Source organism: Astatotilapia calliptera, chromosome 18, assembly GCF_900246225.1.
Source record: "Astatotilapia calliptera chromosome 18, fAstCal1.2, whole genome shotgun sequence".
Classification (NCBI taxonomy): domain Eukaryota; kingdom Metazoa; phylum Chordata; class Actinopteri; order Cichliformes; family Cichlidae; genus Astatotilapia; species Astatotilapia calliptera.
Window position 1 is genome coordinate 35,641,670 of NC_039319.1, and position 18,924 is coordinate 35,660,593.

Genomic DNA, 18,924 nt, shown 5'->3' on the forward strand with positions numbered 1-18,924 from the left:
ATTCTGTAGCGCAACACGTTGCAGGACTGAATCTCCACACAGCTTTGCGCATCTAGCTCCATGCAGGCGGATGCAGTGAAAGAAAGTCACCACGCACAGCGCTATGGTGCATTCATGGGAAAATGGGAAAACTCAACACGTAACAAAACAGTAACACTTAAAATTAGAATAAAAATAGAATACAATTGGCAATAAAATAACCATGGGTTACATTTGCATATCAGTGGACCATATTTGCATTACACTGGTTCCAGGTTCCTACTTATTAGGGTTTTTTTCTGTTTCTCTGACAGAAACAGAAATACTGTCTGATGTCAAAGACATAATGAGACGTGTCAGTGAAAGACTACATGGCCGTGACAAGCTCAGCGCTTTCCTAAAGTGAGTAATAAAGATTTTATATTTTTGTTGGATGTTCTTCCAACCATTTCCCAGGAAGTTGGGACAGTCTGTAACATTTTGCTGGTATTTGGTATAAGAAACATACTAAAGATTTAAACTCGGTCAGAGCTCAACATGGAGCTGTGTAGTTTGTTCCAGTAGTAAGTTGAACTTTTTCAACACATTTTAAAAAACTATTTTTTTCTGATTTTACTGCATTTTCAGTTTGATATTTCTGAGAATGGGTCAGTTAATCCATATTTAAACCCGTTCAACAGGGATCAAATCAAAGATTTGGAGACAGAAAAGAGACACCTGGTTGGTGTCTTTGGTAAAACTGGGGCTGGAAAGAGCGCTTTAATCAATGCCATCATAAATAAGGAGGGCCTGTTGCCTTCTGGAAGTGTCAGTGCATGTACCTCAGTAATGATAAAGGTGGAGGCTACCAATGGATCAAAGTATGAGGCACACATCGAGTTCATTACAAAAGAGGTAGAATGAAATATGAATATGGTGATTTTTGAAGTAATGTGTTACAATGTAGATACAAAAACTGCTTTACTAAAATTAAGATATAATCTTTTTTAGGATTGGGAAAATGAGGTGCAGTCCCTAAAACTGGCTCTTGAAGAAGATAATGATGATGATGGTGGTGGTGGTAATGATGATTGTCTTGACCCTGATGGAAAGTTATCAGCGCTGTATGGAGAAGAGTGGAAAGAAAGATCAACTCACAGCCTCATGGACAACAAATATTTCAGAGATATTCCAGAGTTTCTGAAGCCCAAGATAAAAATTTTGGAAAGTGACTCAGTAAGTCTGCAGTAATACAGGCCAAAATAAAATCTGGTTCTTCTTCTAGAACAAAGGAATACTTGCAGTTTAAAGCATATATTAGATCAGAGTTTGGGTGAGATACATAGCAGTGTGTGGCTTATGAACATCACATAGTGAGCAGTCAATAGTTACCCAAGCAGCGTTAAGCTACCCTTATGCTGCACCTTTGCAGCAGGAAGATGTCCACGCTATGTAATGCCACCCTAATGGAGAGTGCAGACAGAGACAAAGCATTGGTGAAGCAGATGTTGCTGTAGTTTATTGCTGAGCAGATATATGTCGATGTGCCTCATTTCCAAAATGTTTGACATCCATCAAACAAGAAACAAAAAACAAGTGAAATTGTGGTGGTTAAAATTTTATGGTTTACTATCCTGTTGCTGTCTGATTATCCTGTTACTATGGAGCTTGCAGTTTTCTTTGTGGAGGTGTTGAAGAGTTTAAAATTTGTAAAACTCCTGCTCAGAAGGTCGTTGTACAGCGGCTGAACAACAGCAGCACGTTTAACCTTGATAAGCTGTTGTTAGAATTTATTTAATATTACTTTCTACACCAGGATCCTTTTCTACGTAGCTGTCCGCTGGTAACTGTGCAGGGGCAGATCTAGCAAAGTTTAGCCAGGGGGGGCCAATAGGGCATTAACAGGGAAAAGGGGGCACAAAGACATACTTTTTTTTCTTATTCTCATTTAAAATGTCTAGCTTTTAATAAATAATTATCCGAATCTTACACCCAAAGTTTTAATCTGATGTAAAATGTATAGAAGTCCATTACTGTATATAGTAACTGTTAAGTCTAATATACTAAGTAAGCTATACTACTTTTTCCTTTGGGAAGATACCATCGGTGCAGTCTGCATTTTTGTTGAAGAAAGATGTTGAATCTATTTAATTATTCTTGAAAAATAATTTATTTCTGTGCATTTTTTTTCACACTGCATCAAATTAAAGTTGATTACGTCAATTAAGCATCATGAGGTGGAGGGTGGTTCGCTATTTTTTTTTTGCTGGGTGTTTGCAACCCTATTAGTTAGGTTGCTTAATATTTCTGATAAGTACTCTTTAAAATACCAGAATAGGAAGGATGGAGTAGGTTTAAGTTTATTAGATTGATCACTATGCTGAACTATGAAATATTTTGGGTGCAGTGTATTTTCTTTTCTGTTTTTACATACAGATATAACAGAATAGCTTTAGTGTTGTTGTTTATTTAAACTTGAGTATGAACTTATAAAAAATGCAGCAAGATATTAAAAAACAGTTTTATTGATTAAAAAACACTATATCGGATTCATATCGGTATCAGCAGATATCCAAATTTATGATATCGGTATCGGTCATAAAAAAGTGGTATCGTACCATCTCTAGTTTAGGGTTAAAGTGGTCAATACTAGCTACTGATGTCAATCCTATACTTTTTCTCCAGAAGAATGTAAATTTTTCTTAAGTAATAACTTTTTGTAATGTTAAGTAAAAAGTAAGCCTTTTTACAACTTTTGAAATAAATATTACAATGTAGTTCAGAACCAAAGTGCTGGCAGCATAAAGAGAGAAAGCTACACAAAACCAAAATTTAAAAGTTGAGTTTTTAGCTGCTTTTTAACACAAATCACACGTCTCAGTGGGTGAGAGCTCCAGAGTCTAGGAGCCATTACCACAACGCTCTGTCACTTTACTGTAATTCTCAGGCCTGTATGATGATAGAAATGTATGAATGTAAAAGTTTAAGGGTATAACAGGAACAGTTTCAACTGCTCGTGCAAATAAGTTAACAATTTCCATTGGATATCACAAGACTATAGGTCTGCAAACAGGGCGTCTGTTAGCTGTAAACATAAAACACTAGGGAAGCTGCATTAACAAATGCGTCTGTGATGCTGTGTGCATATATGTGCCTAAGTTTGATCATCCTTAAATCTAAACATTAAAAAAAAATCTAAAATGTTTCCCAAGAAAAAAATTTTGTCTAAAATTTGGGTTGTTTTTTTTTAATTTACTGATTTAATTGTAAATGTATTAATCTTATTTATCTTGTTTATTGCAGGCTGAAAAGCTATCTGAAGAACTTCTTAAATATACAAAGTATGTTCCAAAGCAGGAAGATGGATATAAAGCACAGCAGTGGTTTTGGCCACTAGTAAAGTGTGTGACTGTCAGGGTGCCAAACAATAAGTTTCTCCAGCATGTCACACTTGTGGACCTTCCTGGAAATGGCAATTGCAACAAGAGCAGGAACGAAATGTGGAGACAAGTAATTTTTCACATCAACTTCTTGTTGTTTTTCTGGTGTTGTTTTAACATCTTTTGTTTTAATTATTTATAATTGACGTGCTATAATTTTTTTCAGATTGTTGGAGATTGTTCTACTGTGTGGATTGTGGCTGAAATTACTCGGGCAGCATCAGAGAATGAGGCCTGGGAGATTCTAAAAAGTGCACATGGCCTCATTGGAAATGGCGGTCAGTGTGAGCAAATTCACTTTATCTGCACCAAGTCTGATCCTTCAGACAATCGGTAAGTGAATTAAGATGTCAAAGTGCATAATTTAAAAAAAATTTAAAATCACATACTGATCAATCTTGTTGGAGAAATATTGAATAATAGTTGCATTCAGATATTTACTAAAAACACATAATATTCTCAACACTAACACAGTACTGGTAAAATTCTTTGTGAAGTCAGTACCCAACTCACAGCATGTGGCATGGCGAATAATGGTGTGTTTTTAACAAGCAACCAAAAAAAACAACCTTTATTTGTCACCAGTGTTGGGCAAGTTACTTTGAAAAAGTCATTAATTATAATTACTAGTTATTTTTCAAAAAGTAATCGAGTTAGTAACTGAGTTTCTAAACGTAATTAATTACTAGGAAAAGTAACTATTGCATTACTTTAAAAGAAAGTTTTTAACCTTCTGGGGTCCCGGGTATAATTGACCATTTTTGACTACTTTTAATTTGACCTCTACATATCACCATTAAAAACTATTTACTTTGCCTTGTTTGGTGTCATTCTTTTCAGTACAGCCTCACATGTCTGAATTTACAGTTATGTTTTCATTTTGACATACTCTATTAACACAACTGATCTAAAATCAGACAAAAAAAACATAAAATCTGAGTAGAAAAAGTTATATTTTATGCTGTAACAACCACAAACATGTTTAATGAATCATATTTCATAACTTAAATACAAATATAAATTGTAAATCTTAAAATCCCATGCACAAGTTGTAATGGTTCGCAGTGGATGACCGTGTGGAGAGTGTTTGGAGGACCCAGGTGCGGACACAGATAAGCAGACCAAATTAACTTTAAACAAAAGGCAAGCCTTTATTTGAGGCTGGAGTACATGAACTGAACTAAACTAAACGAGAAGTGAACAGGGTCAACAACTAAACAGGAACCTAAATTGGGAAGAAACTAATAACAGTGAGGCTATGAACAAGACTGTGCCTTTATTTGAGGCTGGAGTACATGAACTAAACTAAACGAGAAGTGAACAGGGTCAACAACTAAACAGGAACCTAAATTGGGAAGAAACTAATAACAGTGAGGCTATGAACAAGACTGCGCCGGAACATGAGGGAACTGTGAAATATAAGAATAAGCATCATGAGCCATGACCTGCACAGAGACTTGAAACCTGACATGACATACGGCGTGGAACACAGACGACGCGACACAGACTGAATGAAACACAGAGACTAAATACACATAAGGGATGATCAAGGGAAGTGGTCACACATGGGAACAAAGCTGACACACATGAACCTAAAGACGGGACAGGGGAAGTGAAACTAAAGACACTGACATTGGACACAGACTTCCAAAGTAAAACAGGAAACATAACAGACGCAGACTTGACTAGGGAATACAGCAGACCCTGGAACACAAGAAATGAAAGACTAGAAAAGATAAACTATGACAAAATCAAAATTCAATAATGACACAAAACTCAAAACACTGGGTCACTGACCCAGGACCATGACACAAGTTAGCTGCAAATTTGCAGCCATTTACCTTTTTTTTTTTTTAAATAACCATTTCAAACTATTTACATAACAATCAGGTGTTCTGCATTAAATAAGATCAAAGTCAAAGTCAAAGTCAGCTTTATTTGTCAATTCTGCCACATGTACAGGACATACAGAGAATTGAAATTTCGTTACTCTCAAACCCTAGATGAATAGCAAATAAACATTTAAAATATAAGAGAGTGATTAAAAAATGCCAGTAAGATAGTTAAAAAGTAGAAATTTAAATAAGTACAATACAATTTTACATATAACAAGAAACTATACAATATACAATATACAATATTCAGGTAAGGGTAAATGGCATTGAGTGCAAACCAGACAGAGTAGTGATGCCACATAAATTATTTGGGCCACTGCAAAAAATAATTTCTGTCCACTATAAAGAAGAATATCACAAGCCTGCAGGTCTGACAAGAGGAGATGTATCACTCCCCCTTTTTTCTACCTGGAGACACCATTAACACTGCAATCTGCCTTTGTTGGCTTTTTTGCAGCACCTGTAACATTCAGCAGTCACCTCATTGTTCTAACACACAACACAAAACTATCCACTACACTACACACTAACTACACAAGACAACACACTAACTACACACTCCAAACACGCTAAACATCACAAATCTCTCACATCTCAAAACTTGCTCTCTTTTTTCAGCTCTCTTTCTTTCTCTCAGAGGTGTGGACTCGAGTCACATGACTTGGACTCGAGTCAGACTCGAGTCATTAATTTTATGACTTTAGACTTTACTTGAAAAAATGTTCTAAGACTTGTGACTTGACTTGGACTTTTACACCAATGACTTGGGACTTGAATTGGACTTGAACCGGTTTACTTGAAAAGACTTGATATTTTACCCCAAATATAAAATTTAACACGCATATTATATAGAGATTGAAAATGTGACGTCATTCACGGGTAGAACCGCAAAGGATTCTGGGAACTCGTGGCAAGAGGTACTAGCGCACGCAGGCTTTCAATTGAAATCACAGCAATAAAAAGAAACACAAAAATGTCAACAAGCTGTTGTATTATTAACTGCAATAGCCGGTCGCATGACAGCCACGGGAAGCCGACGGGTAAAGAGATCGGTTGTTATCGGATTACGTCGTTGAAGAGAAATTGTTCGAGCCATGTTTCCGAAGTAACAAAGACGCGACGGATGGCCTGGATTGCAGCCATTCAAAGATCAAATATAACGTCCCAGAACACTCCAGCTCACACGAAGCAGCATTTACACGAAGGTCAGTGTTTTTTAGTAGTTAATACGTCATTTTTCTTAACATAATTGGTGATATAGGTTACAAGCAAGTCTGGCGCTGAACAGAAATTGTCGCGCTATGCTCCTTTGTTTATTGTGCATAAATAGTGAATTGTCCTGACACAATATTGCGTTTCGCTTCTGTTATTATGGTACATTGACAAAAACATATACTTTTATTCACAGGATAAAACAGGTTTTTTGTATCACTAATTGCCCAGTACGATTACAGCATACAATATTATTGTCACTGCTACATTTCTGTGATGCTACCAGAAATTATTTCCACTACTAATTAATTACCGTTGAGCTCAAAGGTCCTATTAATAAACGGTTAATGAATGTGTATTTATGATGACGATTTGTGAGACTGGTAAACTTATGATACGTACGATGGTCTTTCGTTCTACACGGTGCATTTCAAGGTCCTGCACCCATCCGTCGGTAAACTGTACCTGGGCTTGTTGCAGTGACCTGAAGTTACTAAACTTCATGAGTGTATGCACTCACTCCAAGAACCATATGATTATAAATATGCATATAAATATGCTAAGATGAGATAGCTGACTTCATCTAACTAGCAAATGTTGTCCAGGCTACGTTGGTGATACAGTTTTTTTTAATGTGTATGATATTTTTGTCATGCGATTTTAAAGCCAGTCCTACAACCGCATCCAAGAATAACATGCAGCTTATCTCAGAACTGTCGGTGAAAATTATTCTTGGAGCTAGGTTTAATTGAGCTGCATTTTAAAGAGGTGCAATTTCACAATTTGTGTATATTTTCTAAGTTCACTATTTTGTCATGTGTTGAGAAAAACACAGATTTTAAAATTACATGGTCTAATATTTACATTTAGCATAACTGCAACATTCTTTTTTCGTTGTTTTTTTTTTTTTTAAAGACTCGAAAGGACTTGAAATTCAAAGTTTCAGACTTGTGACTTGACTCGGACTTTTACACCAGTGACTTGAGACTCGACTCTGACTTGCCTGACATTACTTGAGACTTGACTTGAGACTTGAGGATAAAGACTTGAGACTTACTTGAGACTTGCAAAACAATGACTTGGTCCCACCTCTGCTTTCTCTTTCTCTCTCTCGCCGTCACTCCTAAAACTCACTCTCTTCCTAAACAACCAGCTGCCATGTCATTTTTAATTGGTCGACATTGTACATTTTTCCACCAACACGAAATGGATGTTTTTCGTTTTGTTTTATTTTTTTATTTTTTGGTCATAAGCAGAGAGTGCTTGCTAGCGCTGTCCTTGGACAGTAAACATGACGAAAGCATTCAGGAAAAAACACCACGTATATATTGTTTATCATGACTCTGGTTTTACATGGCCTATCAACACAATTTAAAAACTGTGATATAGCACCTTGTTACTTTGGCATCTTGAAGTGGTCATGTGATTGGTTTACCACTACTACTTTATTCTTCCTCAGCCAAACAGCAGCACTCACGAGATTGTTTTGCCCCCTAGCTCTAGGTGCCAAAAAGTGATTGTCTGCCAGAAAGTGATTGCCGTCCGCAGGAGCGAGCGCAACTACTCAAAACTGTAGCGCCCAGATTACTTACGCAAACAGCTACTTCCGTGCAAATGATATAAGGTGCAGTAAGCTGAAGACAGCTTCAACCGTCTGTTTGTTGAAAAATAGTAAAGCGCATTTTCTTGTTAGTAACGGTAATGGCGTTGTACCGATAGAAATAGTAATTAGTTAGATTACTCGTTACTGAAAAAATTAACACCGTTATTCCCATCACATACACAATTATAGAGAGTACAACATGTAGTGAAATGCTTGTGTCCAAGCTGCGGACGTAGCCACGCCATTCTATGGCTTGTTTTTTTTTAGCATTGGGGGGGACCATCCAGGACCCTTACTGGATACCAGGTGGGAATCAAACTTGCGATTCCCACTCCAAAGGTGAGTAGACTTACCACTGCACTATCCAGCTGCTTTTTTTTTTAAACAAACAAAAAAAACCTACATATTCACAGTGCTTTTATGTACAGCAACAGTTGTGTGGCCTTTCAGCTTCTCGGTGTGCTCACACTCTTTACAGCTTACTTAGTCCACTTTAACTTCTCTTGCCCAGGCCCCAGCATGCTTCCAAATAGAGGACACGTGATGGAATTAATACAAGCCAGCTGTGACATCCACTCTTCCCTGCCCCCTCAATCGGCTGCTACACCCTTTCCCTGCATCTTAGCCTCGAGCCACACCCTGCCACATGTGCGTTTGTTGTTATTTCATGGGCAGGGATTTTCAACTTTTTAAAAGGCTCTTTAAACCCAACACAGTTGTTACAGTAATTACTTTTTATCTTAAGATTTACCAGTTGTATGCTAATGAATCAATCAACGAACCATGTTTTTTAGTATAAGGTATGTGAGCTTTGACCAAATAGCTTAAAAAAAACCCATGACTGCATAAAAACCATTCACTACTCTTTAAAGACACAAAAAATAAAGTCATGGAACTTCTGGTAATGTTACAAAATTTATTAAATTGAAAAAAGCAAAGTTCAAACTGAACATTAGAATAAGAAAGAAAGATGATTGAACACTACGCTGTTGTTGATGTCAGATGGGCTGGTGTCATTATTTCAGGCGTTGTTGATGGACTGGGATTTTCCCGCTAAACATAACAAAACAAAAGAAGACCACATTTGAGACAACTCTTGTTAGCTATAAACAGGAAACTGGGGCTACATTTTGCACAGATTCACGAAATATAAGAAAAAATAACTCCTTTTATAAGCTGTCAGATTTAAGTAGGAAATATCAACATAGTGACAAATATTTTTAGTAGTAAAGTCACCAGAAAAAACAATGAGAATGTCAAAAGTGAGTGAGGAAGTGTGTTACTGATTTGAGAAATGCGGGTTGGGAGTTCAGTAGGGAAAATTACTTTTCTGCTTTGATAATTACGCAAAAGAAAAACTGTAATACTTAATTTTCTAATTGCACATTTAATCTTTAGGTAATACTGAGACATAAAATCAGGGTTTTACGTTTAACTTTTCCAATTCATACAAGGACAAATTAAATAAACTTCTATAAGATTAAATAATTGTTAATTCACATTATTTCAAATTAATTTGAATTACTTCACACTAACCTCTATCTGTTGTAGCAGACTTTTTTGCTGTACTAGTCTAGTTGTTCTGTGTGGTACAGGTTCAGATGAGGCAGAGCTGTTTTAACAACCCTTATTGGGTTATAGCACCCCTTGGGGCGGAGGGGGGGTTGCCCTACTATTATAATAGTTGTGGGAGTCTCCTAGTGGGTGTGTGTTTTTAGCAGCAGCCATTACATGCAGCTCGTGTTCTGTTCTCAGAAAACCGTACTGTTGTACGATACCGATCTCCATTCATGTATGCACGGACGAGTACAGCCGTGGAGACCTGGCTCGTAAGGTGTAATGTTGCTGACACTGAATAAAGGTCTGTTGTTTGATTTAACCAACTGGCTTCGAGTTATCTGGCTAACCTCCACACCACATGCTCACTGGACCTGCTAGCCGCTCCTTCCTCGCCAGACTGCTGTTACACTGTATGATGTTAGATTATGAGGAAAACAGAAATCTACAGGATAGAAAGCAAGATCCATCAGAACATAAAAAGAAAGCAGGAGGGCAGGGCCTGAAATGGTCAGTCCTTTAATTATGCTGATCATGTTGAAAGTGGTAAAGGTTTTCAAAGTTTTTCATGGTATGTTGCCCTCCATGTGCAAATCCTCAAAAACAAAACCTCTCAGTTGTTTTCTTGATATGTTGCTATGTGATTAAGCTATATGTTGATCCTATTTCCCTTCCTGCCCATTTAAGAGATATAAAAAACAAGGAAGCCAAGAAAGAAGTGACGAGTGAATTCCGGGAACTGAATGAGAGTCTGAGTGTGAGTTTTATAACATTCCAAAAATTGTTTGGCGAGCCAAAGCTTCTTTAAGATTAAAACTCTTTCTTTTATTTTTCAGGAACACTTCAGTGAGGACTGCTTCAAAGTGTTCACAGTGAGTGCTGAAGAGTTCCTAAAAAGAAAAGGTGTAAAAGAAGATGCCAATGGTAGGCAGTCAGAATCTCAAGATGTTTTGTGATTCAAAGAAAATATATTGTTCGGTGCATATCTTGTTTAATTTTTCCTCATAAATCAGAAATGGATTGTAAGATTAAAACCAAAGTATCTAATTCACTATTCAATTTACTTTTATTTACAGAAATAGCCAAACTTCAAGACTTCTTGCAAAATTGCAATGATTGTCACTCTGAGACATGTAACTATGTGACTGGAGCTTATGGGATTCTGTCTTTGATTGAAGGAGCCAGGCGCAGAAAAGAGGTAAAATCAAGTTATATATGTGTGAAAATATACACTGAACAAAAATATAAACGCAACACTTTTGTTTTTGCTCCCATTTTTCATGAGCTGAACTCAAACATCTGAAAAATTATCTACATACTTAGACCAGCCTTAGACCAGCGGTCCCCAACCCCCGGGCCTCGGACCGGTACCGGACCGTGAGTCGTTTGGTAACGGGCCGCGAGAGTTGAGGCTCAGGGGTCCGTTCTTCGTACCTCGCTAAGTAAGTTAGCTGGATTTGATTGTTGACGATTTCGCGTGATCTTGGATCGTTCGGTTCTCCGAAGCTCATCCGGGACTTGCTGTCATAGCAACAGATCCGTAAGCGTAAACCTGCTCCCGAGCAGGTTTACTTTATGTAAACAAGATTAGATCGCGGCCACTCAGGTATGTCCGCTTCATGTATACGAAAGCAACAGCGATATTTTACCACTGTTTTACCATAAATAAATATTATCAATGTAACTAAAGATAATGCAGTACTTGATCCTTTTATTGATTCCATACAGATACATACAGGTCATTTCCTAAAAAAAGGGAAATGTACTATTAATCATTCTATTTCATGTATTTGATTATTTCAGATGTAATTCATATTTTAGAGTAGTAATTGTAAATTACTTCGTGTAATCAAGATGAGAGACCACGGCTATAAAAGCGAAGGTGGATTTGGGAAGTCTGTCGCAGCCATGTCCTGTCCGTATACGCGAGCCACCCACTGCGGAAGGTGCAAGATTGATAAGGAGAGTTTTCAGAATTCAGCGTATATTGCGGGACAGACAGGATCCCTTAGCTCAGCGCGACAGTGTGCTCATAGAGAGATATCGATTTTCCCGTGAGGGTATTATTTACTCAACCAACTTGTTGACGAGGGGGTGCAGGACCACCACCTGTCTTTTTCTGCTCTGCCCTTTTCTTGGTTGCTGTTATAAACAAACAAACAGATTATTTCATGGTCTCTTTTCAAGAGACTAAAAGCAATATAAGTGATAAATATTACCATTCTGTAGAATATTCTTATATTTCACTTTTACTTGTTCCTATGTTCTAGTGGGTCCTGTTGTGGCTCTAATGTGAATGAGGATGTAATGTAATATAATATAATATGATATAATGTAATATAATATAATAAATTTACCCTATCGCCTACTGGTGTTGGCCAGAGGGGCCGATGGCGCGATATGGCAGCCTGGCTTCTGTCAGTCTGCCCCAGGACAGCTGTGGCTACAACCGTAGCTGCTTCCACCAGTGTGTGAATGTGAGAGTGAATGAATAGTGGCATTGTAAAGCACTTTGGGTGCCTTGAAAAGCGCTATATAAATCCAATCCATTATTATTATTATTATTAAATTACTTACGAGTTTAATTTGTCAGCAACTTTCTGCCAGCCCTCTCTCCTTGCTTTTGTAGCCTTTGCAGTGTTCCCTTGAGTTTTAATTAAACTCTGAAACTCCTGAAATCCCTCAATCAAGAGTTCTTGCTCTGCTGCCGAAAAATACTGAGCGCGCTCCTTCGACATTTTCGCCGACCAATCAAAGGGTTGCCGGTCAATGTTTCTACTATCGATGCGTAGCCCCTGTTAAGCTACCCAGTGATCTCTAGTGATGGGATTTCCGGCTCTTTCGGTTCGGCTCACTAAAAAGAGCCGGCTCTTTCGGCTCCGAACCGGCTCTTCAGGTTGTTTTGTTGCTTTAATTAATTTATTATTAACAATAATATAAAATTATGCACAAAAGGAATTACTAATGTAAAAAAAAGTGGTTTTATTTGTATATGTTTATATATAAATATATGCGGTGGCCCCTAGAGACAAAACACGTACAAACTCCAAAACACATTTCTAGCATGAACTGAACTTCCAAAGCAGAGCTACTAGATCACTTAAATTACACAATTGAAAGCATGTGTGTATTGTTTGTGTATTTATACACAGGCACTCATATGTATTCAAATAATTTAAAAAAAGTTCATTTACCTGTTACTACCACACACCAAATCCGGTCGTTGGTACTTGCTGGCTTGTGTAGCCACTAGGTAACAAAAGCTCAACACTGCGCCCAGCATCCTGGAGCACTTCTGTTGTCTTTTGTACGTCTTTTGAGTTTTTATGTGTTTCTGAGTTTGTTGTACGTGTTTTTACGTGCTTTGGAGTTTAACTATTTAAATTTTCAGCTTTTTCCTTGTACAAATTTAAAGTGAAAACAACACAAAACACTGCAAACCACAACACAATTAAATATAAATTATAATATGAAAACAAAAAGAACATGCATATTCTCTGTCATATGGGCCTGCATGAATAAACTTTCTGAATCCTTTGTCATCTGCAACCGAAAATAGTTGTGGATGATTACTATACCTTTCTAATGTGACGTTGTTGTCCCTGGCTCTCTTTCTCTCTCTCTCCCTCTGGCTCTGTTCCTGTGCTACTGAGTGTAACTACCGCCCCTCCCCCCTCTGCCCAGCATAAAGCACAAGGCTCAGGTGCGAAGTGAAGCAGAAAAAAAGTGCGAGAGAGAGAGAGAGGGTGAGAGAAAGAAAAAAAAAAAACCCCACGTGACGGCTCGCGTCGTTCACGTCAAAGAGTCGGCTCTAAGAGCCATTTCGTTCGCGAACGACCCATCACTAGTGATCTCACATTACTTCATCCAGCTGTACTAATCGTCAACAACAGGTGTGTTCGGAGAACCGGAATAGCGAGCTCAAAGTTAGCGCGATGATTTGATCTTGGATGTGTCATTTGATCTTGGATGTAGTAAGCGAGGTACGAAGAACGGACCCCAGGTCTGAAATGTATGGTTTTCAGGGTTTTTATCGGTTTTTAAGCGTTATTTTGTTATTGTTTTTATCGTTAACTCGGTTTTCCTGGGTCTTTTCACGTGTGTTATGAATAAATCTTTTTTTCGGTACTGGTACTAGTTTTATTTTGTTGTATTTATCCGCGACACCTTAAAGGCCGGTCCGTGAAAATATTATCGGGCATAAACCAGTCCGTGCCGCAAAAAAGGTTGGGGACCGCTGCCTTAGACTGCCCACAATAAAAGGCGACCATGAAATGTGCAGTTCGATCAAGCAGCACAATGCCACAGATGTCGCAACCTTTGAGGGAGTGTGCAACTGGCATGCTGACTGCAGGAATGCCTACCAGAGCTGTTGCCCATGAAATGAATGTTCATTTCTCTGTCATAAGCCGTCTCAAAAGGCGTTTCAGAGAATTTAGCAGCACATCCAACCGGCCTCACAACCACAGACCACGTGTGACCCCACATGCCCAGGAACTTAAGATCCAGCATGTTCACCTCCAGGGTCGCCTGAGACCAGCCACCCAGGCAGCTGCAGCAACAATCGGTTTGCATAACCAAAGAATTTCTGCACAAACTGTCAGAAACCGTCTCAGGGAAGCTTATCTGCATGCTCGTCGTCCTCATCTGGGTCTGGACCTGACTGCAGTTTGTCGTTGTAACCGATTTGAGTGGGCAAACACTCACATTCGATGGCGTTTGGCACATTGGAGAGGTGTTCTATTCACAGATGAGTCACGGTTTTCACTGTTTAGGGCACATGGCAGACAGGGGTCAGATATATATATACAGATATAAAGATGGCGCCGAGTATGGCAGCCTCGTCGCGAGCTCCCCCAAGCAACAGCTTTTTTCTGTGTTTAATTTTACTTTTCCTTTATTTTTTCACGAGCAGCACTTGTCTCCTTGTGTACGACCGACAAACCTTACTGGACATAAAAGACGGTCTTTCTTATAACTTTCCGGAGTTCAAGTTTTGCAACACGGACGCTCCATTTGCAGACCCCCCATTCATCTCACCTGAGACGCCTTTGTTCTCTGGCCCTGGAGGCCGCAAACGCCGACGCAGAGGGAGAAGATCTGGCGTTCTGGTTCGACTGAGACGGCGCACTTACAGACCACCGTTACCCAGTTTATTACTGGCTAATATGCAGTCTCTGGAGAACAAGCTGTGCGAGCTTCGGGCACGGATCTCATTCCAGCGAGAGATGCGGGACTGCTGCGTGATCTGCCTCACAGAAACCTGGCTATCGGACAAAGTACCCAGTTGTATTGTCCCTGTACCCAAATCCTCCACCATCTCCTCATTGAACGACTGGCGACCTGTAGCCCTGACCCCCATCGTAAGCAAATGCTTCGAGAAGCTGGTCAGGGACTTCATCTGCTCTGCACTACCCGACTCACTGGACCCTCTACAGTTTGCATACCGCCACAACAGGTCCACTGATGATGCCATAGCCCTGACACTACACACTGCCCTGTCACACCTGGAGAAGAGAGACACGTATGTGAGGATGCTGTTTGTAGATTACAGCTCAGCATTCAATACCATCGTTCCCTCGAAGCTGGACAGGAAACTGCAGGATCTAGGACTGAGCAGCTCCCTCTGCAGCTGGATCCTTAGCTTCCTGTCTGACAGACGCCAGGTGGTCAGACTGGGCAGAATCACCTCATCCCCCATCACACTGAACACTGGTGCTCCACAGGGGTGTGTACTGAGCCCTCTCCTGTACTCACTCTACACCTACGACTGCACAGCCACTAACAGCTCCAACATCATTGTGAAGTTTGCGGACGACACTACAGTGGTGGATCTTATCACCAACGGTGATGAGACGGCTTACAGGGAGGAGGTCAGCGCCCTGACCCACTGGTGTCAAGACAACCATCTCACCCTCAACGTCGCAAAGACAAAGGAGTTGATAGTGGACTTCCGGAGGTGCAGAGAAGTACACACCCCCATCACCATCAACGGCGCTGCTGTGGAGAGAGTGAGCAGCTTCCGGTTCCTTGGTGTACATCTGGCTGAGGATCTTACGTGGTCAGTACACACAAACAAAACAGTGAAGAAGGCGCAGCAGCGCCTCTTCTTTCTCAGGAGACTGAAAAGATTCGGCATGAGCCCCCGCATCCTCAGGACCTTCTATCACTGTGCCATTGAGAGCATCCTCACTGGATGCATCACCACCTGGTATGGCAACAGCACCGCCTACAACTGCAAAGCTCTCCAGCGAGTAGTGCGGTGCTCTGAACGGATAATTGGAGGTGAGCTTCCCTCCCTCCAAGACATCTACAGGAAGCGCTGCCTGAGGAAAGCGGGGAGGATCATCAAGGACTCCAGTCACCCCAGCCATAAACTGTTCAGACTGCTTCCATCAGGAAGGAGGTTCTGCAGCATCCGGTCCCGTACCAGCAGACTGAGAGACAGCTTTTTCCATCAGGCCATCAGACTGCTGAACGCGTAAAAAAGATTTGTATGTGTAAAAAAGATTTGTGTGTGCGCGTAAAAAAGATTTGTGTGTGGACTTAGAAAAAAAACCCCTGCAAGTTACAAGTACGGATTTTGACCCTATTTTTCTTCCTTTCATCTGATTGGTCAATGTCATGTCAATCACAAATGTAACAATCCAATCAGAGAACAGATGGGTTTGGCTGTCAGAGGGGCGCTTTTTTGAACTGCAGGTCCTTGAAGGGAATAAATGCCCTTTTACATTAGTTTAACACAAAGTCAGGGCTGACCCAGGACCGGTCAGCCCTGACTTTGTGTTAAACTAATCCTAAAGTAATAATGGTATTTCTAACCACTGACATACCACAACTTTTTCCTTTCAACAGCTACTGAAAGTTAGGGGACCTAGCTGCTATCGGATATTTATATAGCGATCCTCCAGCTTCAAACTGTGGTGATGAAGGAAAACGCTGGGTTGGCATGTAAAAGGGCATTTATTCCCTTCAAGGACCTGCAGTTCAAAAAAGCGCCCCTCCGACAGCCAAACCCATCTGTTCTCTGATTGGATTGTTACATTTGTGATTGACATGACATTGACCAATCAGATGAAAGGAAGAAAAATAGGGTCAAAATCCGTACTTGTAACTTGCAGGGGTTTTTTTTCTAAGTCCACACACAAATCTTTTTTACGCACACACAAATCTTTTTTACACATACAAATCTTTTTTACACACACAAATCTTTTTTACACATACAAATCTTTTTTACGCACACACAAATCTTTTTTACACATACAAATCTTTTTTACGCACACACAAATCTTTTTTACACATACGAATCTTTTTTACAAGTACAAAATATTTATGACCACATTTTGAGCCCATATGATAGCAGTAAGTTTCACAGAAGGAAATGTGTGTTTTCTCTTAATGAAAACTAACATCTCTACCTTGTCAGGTTTGAGCCTGTTTCTGTTCTCATCAAGGACGTTTGCAACGGCACTAAAGTCTCTCACTGTCCACAGAGCTACAGGGGGCACTGAGATATTGGGTTGCAGCCATAGAGGGAAACTGGTTAGCATGTTCTTTCCAGTACTGAAGTGGGTCGCTTTTCCAAGTTTACATATCTCACAGTTTGCTATGGCAATGTTGTTATCATCAACTTTATAATACCTCCAGACTGCAGACGAAAAATGTTGGAACACTGAGCTACTAGTTGTTTCGCTGTCATTGTGGATGTTGGATATCGAAGAATCCATAGGTCTCTCATCCTATTCATGTAACCCCTACCTTGTTGATCCGGGCGACGTCCAGCGACGTCCAGGATTTAAAAAAAATGCAGTCATTACCCATATGGAAAAGATATATATAAATCTTCTAAGGTTTGTATCTGTCTTGTGTGAAACTTGTATGAAAAGCATACAAGAGTGAAAACACATGTAAGATCCCTTGAAAAGTTATATAAATGAAACTTGTATGTTTTGAATACTTCCTAAAACAATATATGAAAGTAATGAGAAAGTGGCCACTTTCATGAGTAAATCATATTAAGCCTTATATGAGTTTTCTCTATTTCTTTTCCATATGGGTAGTTTTAATAGTTTGGGAAAAGGTTTACCCTAATTATTGGTGATTGGCACATAAAGGATGATTGTTACTAGCATCGGGATGTTAGTTAATGCTAATTACTAGCTTAGGATAACAGTTAGTAGCTATGGGATACTAATCACCAAAAATATGCTTTCATGACATTATTGTGCGTTGGGTGTTGGTCAGGGCTATCCAGACCGACAAGTGGGACATCGAATGGCCAAATTTAAAAATGTGTGCAGTGATTTGTGTGTAATCTTTGAGGACTCAAAAACGCGTGCTTCAGTCCACGCACAAATACGAAGCAATTTAACCACATGTATAACAATTTTACAAATGCGTATATCCAAACCTGTTGTGTGACGGCTGTGTGCGGACAGGGATAGGACCCAAGATGCAGACTCCAGAGACAAACTTAAACCAAAACAGCTTTAATGCTGAACGCAAACATAACATAACTGGAAAAAACTCAAAATAAACTAACACCGGTGGACTGGCAAAACACACAGCAAAATAAACGGTAGATCGCGACACAGACACAGAGAAACACAGAGCTAAAATACACAGAAGGAGCAATCAGGGAATGGGTAACAGGAGGGAAACACAGCTGGGGCAAATCAGGCCTAACGAGACAAGGGGAAGCAAAACCAGACACATTAACATCAGACATGGACTTTCAAAGTAAAACAGGAAACCCATAACACAGACTGAACAAAAGACACAGACTCACATGCAGGCACTACAACAGAGGGAACAGAGAGGTGGGACCAGGGCAGACACAGATTGGATGTGGGGATCAGAGATGGGCAGTAACGCGTTACTTGTAACACGTTACTGTAATCCGATTACTTTTTTCAAGTAACGAGTAAAGTAAGGGATTACTATTGCAAAAACGGTAATTAGATTACCATTACTTTCCCGTAGGAACGCTGCGTTACTGCGTTACTAAAACCGTGATTTTTTTGCGAGAATGTCTCATGACAGTGACGTTAGCAAGTGCGACGTTTGTGACAACAGCTGTGTGCAGATCAACAATAGATCATATATCGAGTGCAGAGAGAGTATGAGCGTGCAGCGTTTAAAGCGTGGAAGTACTGGCCTTACTTTGAGTTTGATTCCATAAAAAGTGACAAAAACATTAGCGTCCGTTGTGCGTGGGAAGAAAACTTCTTTTTACAGCGAAAAAAAACCCTAAACTTCC

General features: G+C 39.7%; 1 protein-coding gene across 1 annotated transcript in view; it reads left to right on the forward strand.

Annotated features, from left to right (window-relative positions):
- Nucleotides 1–202: 202 nt before the first annotated feature.
- LOC113009888 (nuclear GTPase SLIP-GC-like) overlaps nucleotides 203–18,924 on the forward strand; it is a 51,345-nt gene continuing 32,623 nt past the window's right edge. The window contains exons 1-8 of the mRNA XM_026148458.1: nucleotides 203–381; nucleotides 660–873; nucleotides 970–1,194; nucleotides 3,262–3,468; nucleotides 3,565–3,731; nucleotides 10,353–10,422; nucleotides 10,502–10,589; nucleotides 10,742–10,863. Of these exons, the coding sequence (XP_026004243.1) occupies nucleotides 203–381; nucleotides 660–873; nucleotides 970–1,194; nucleotides 3,262–3,468; nucleotides 3,565–3,731; nucleotides 10,353–10,422; nucleotides 10,502–10,589; nucleotides 10,742–10,863 (1,272 nt within the window). The remainder of the gene's footprint in view (nucleotides 382–659; nucleotides 874–969; nucleotides 1,195–3,261; nucleotides 3,469–3,564; nucleotides 3,732–10,352; nucleotides 10,423–10,501; nucleotides 10,590–10,741; nucleotides 10,864–18,924) is intronic.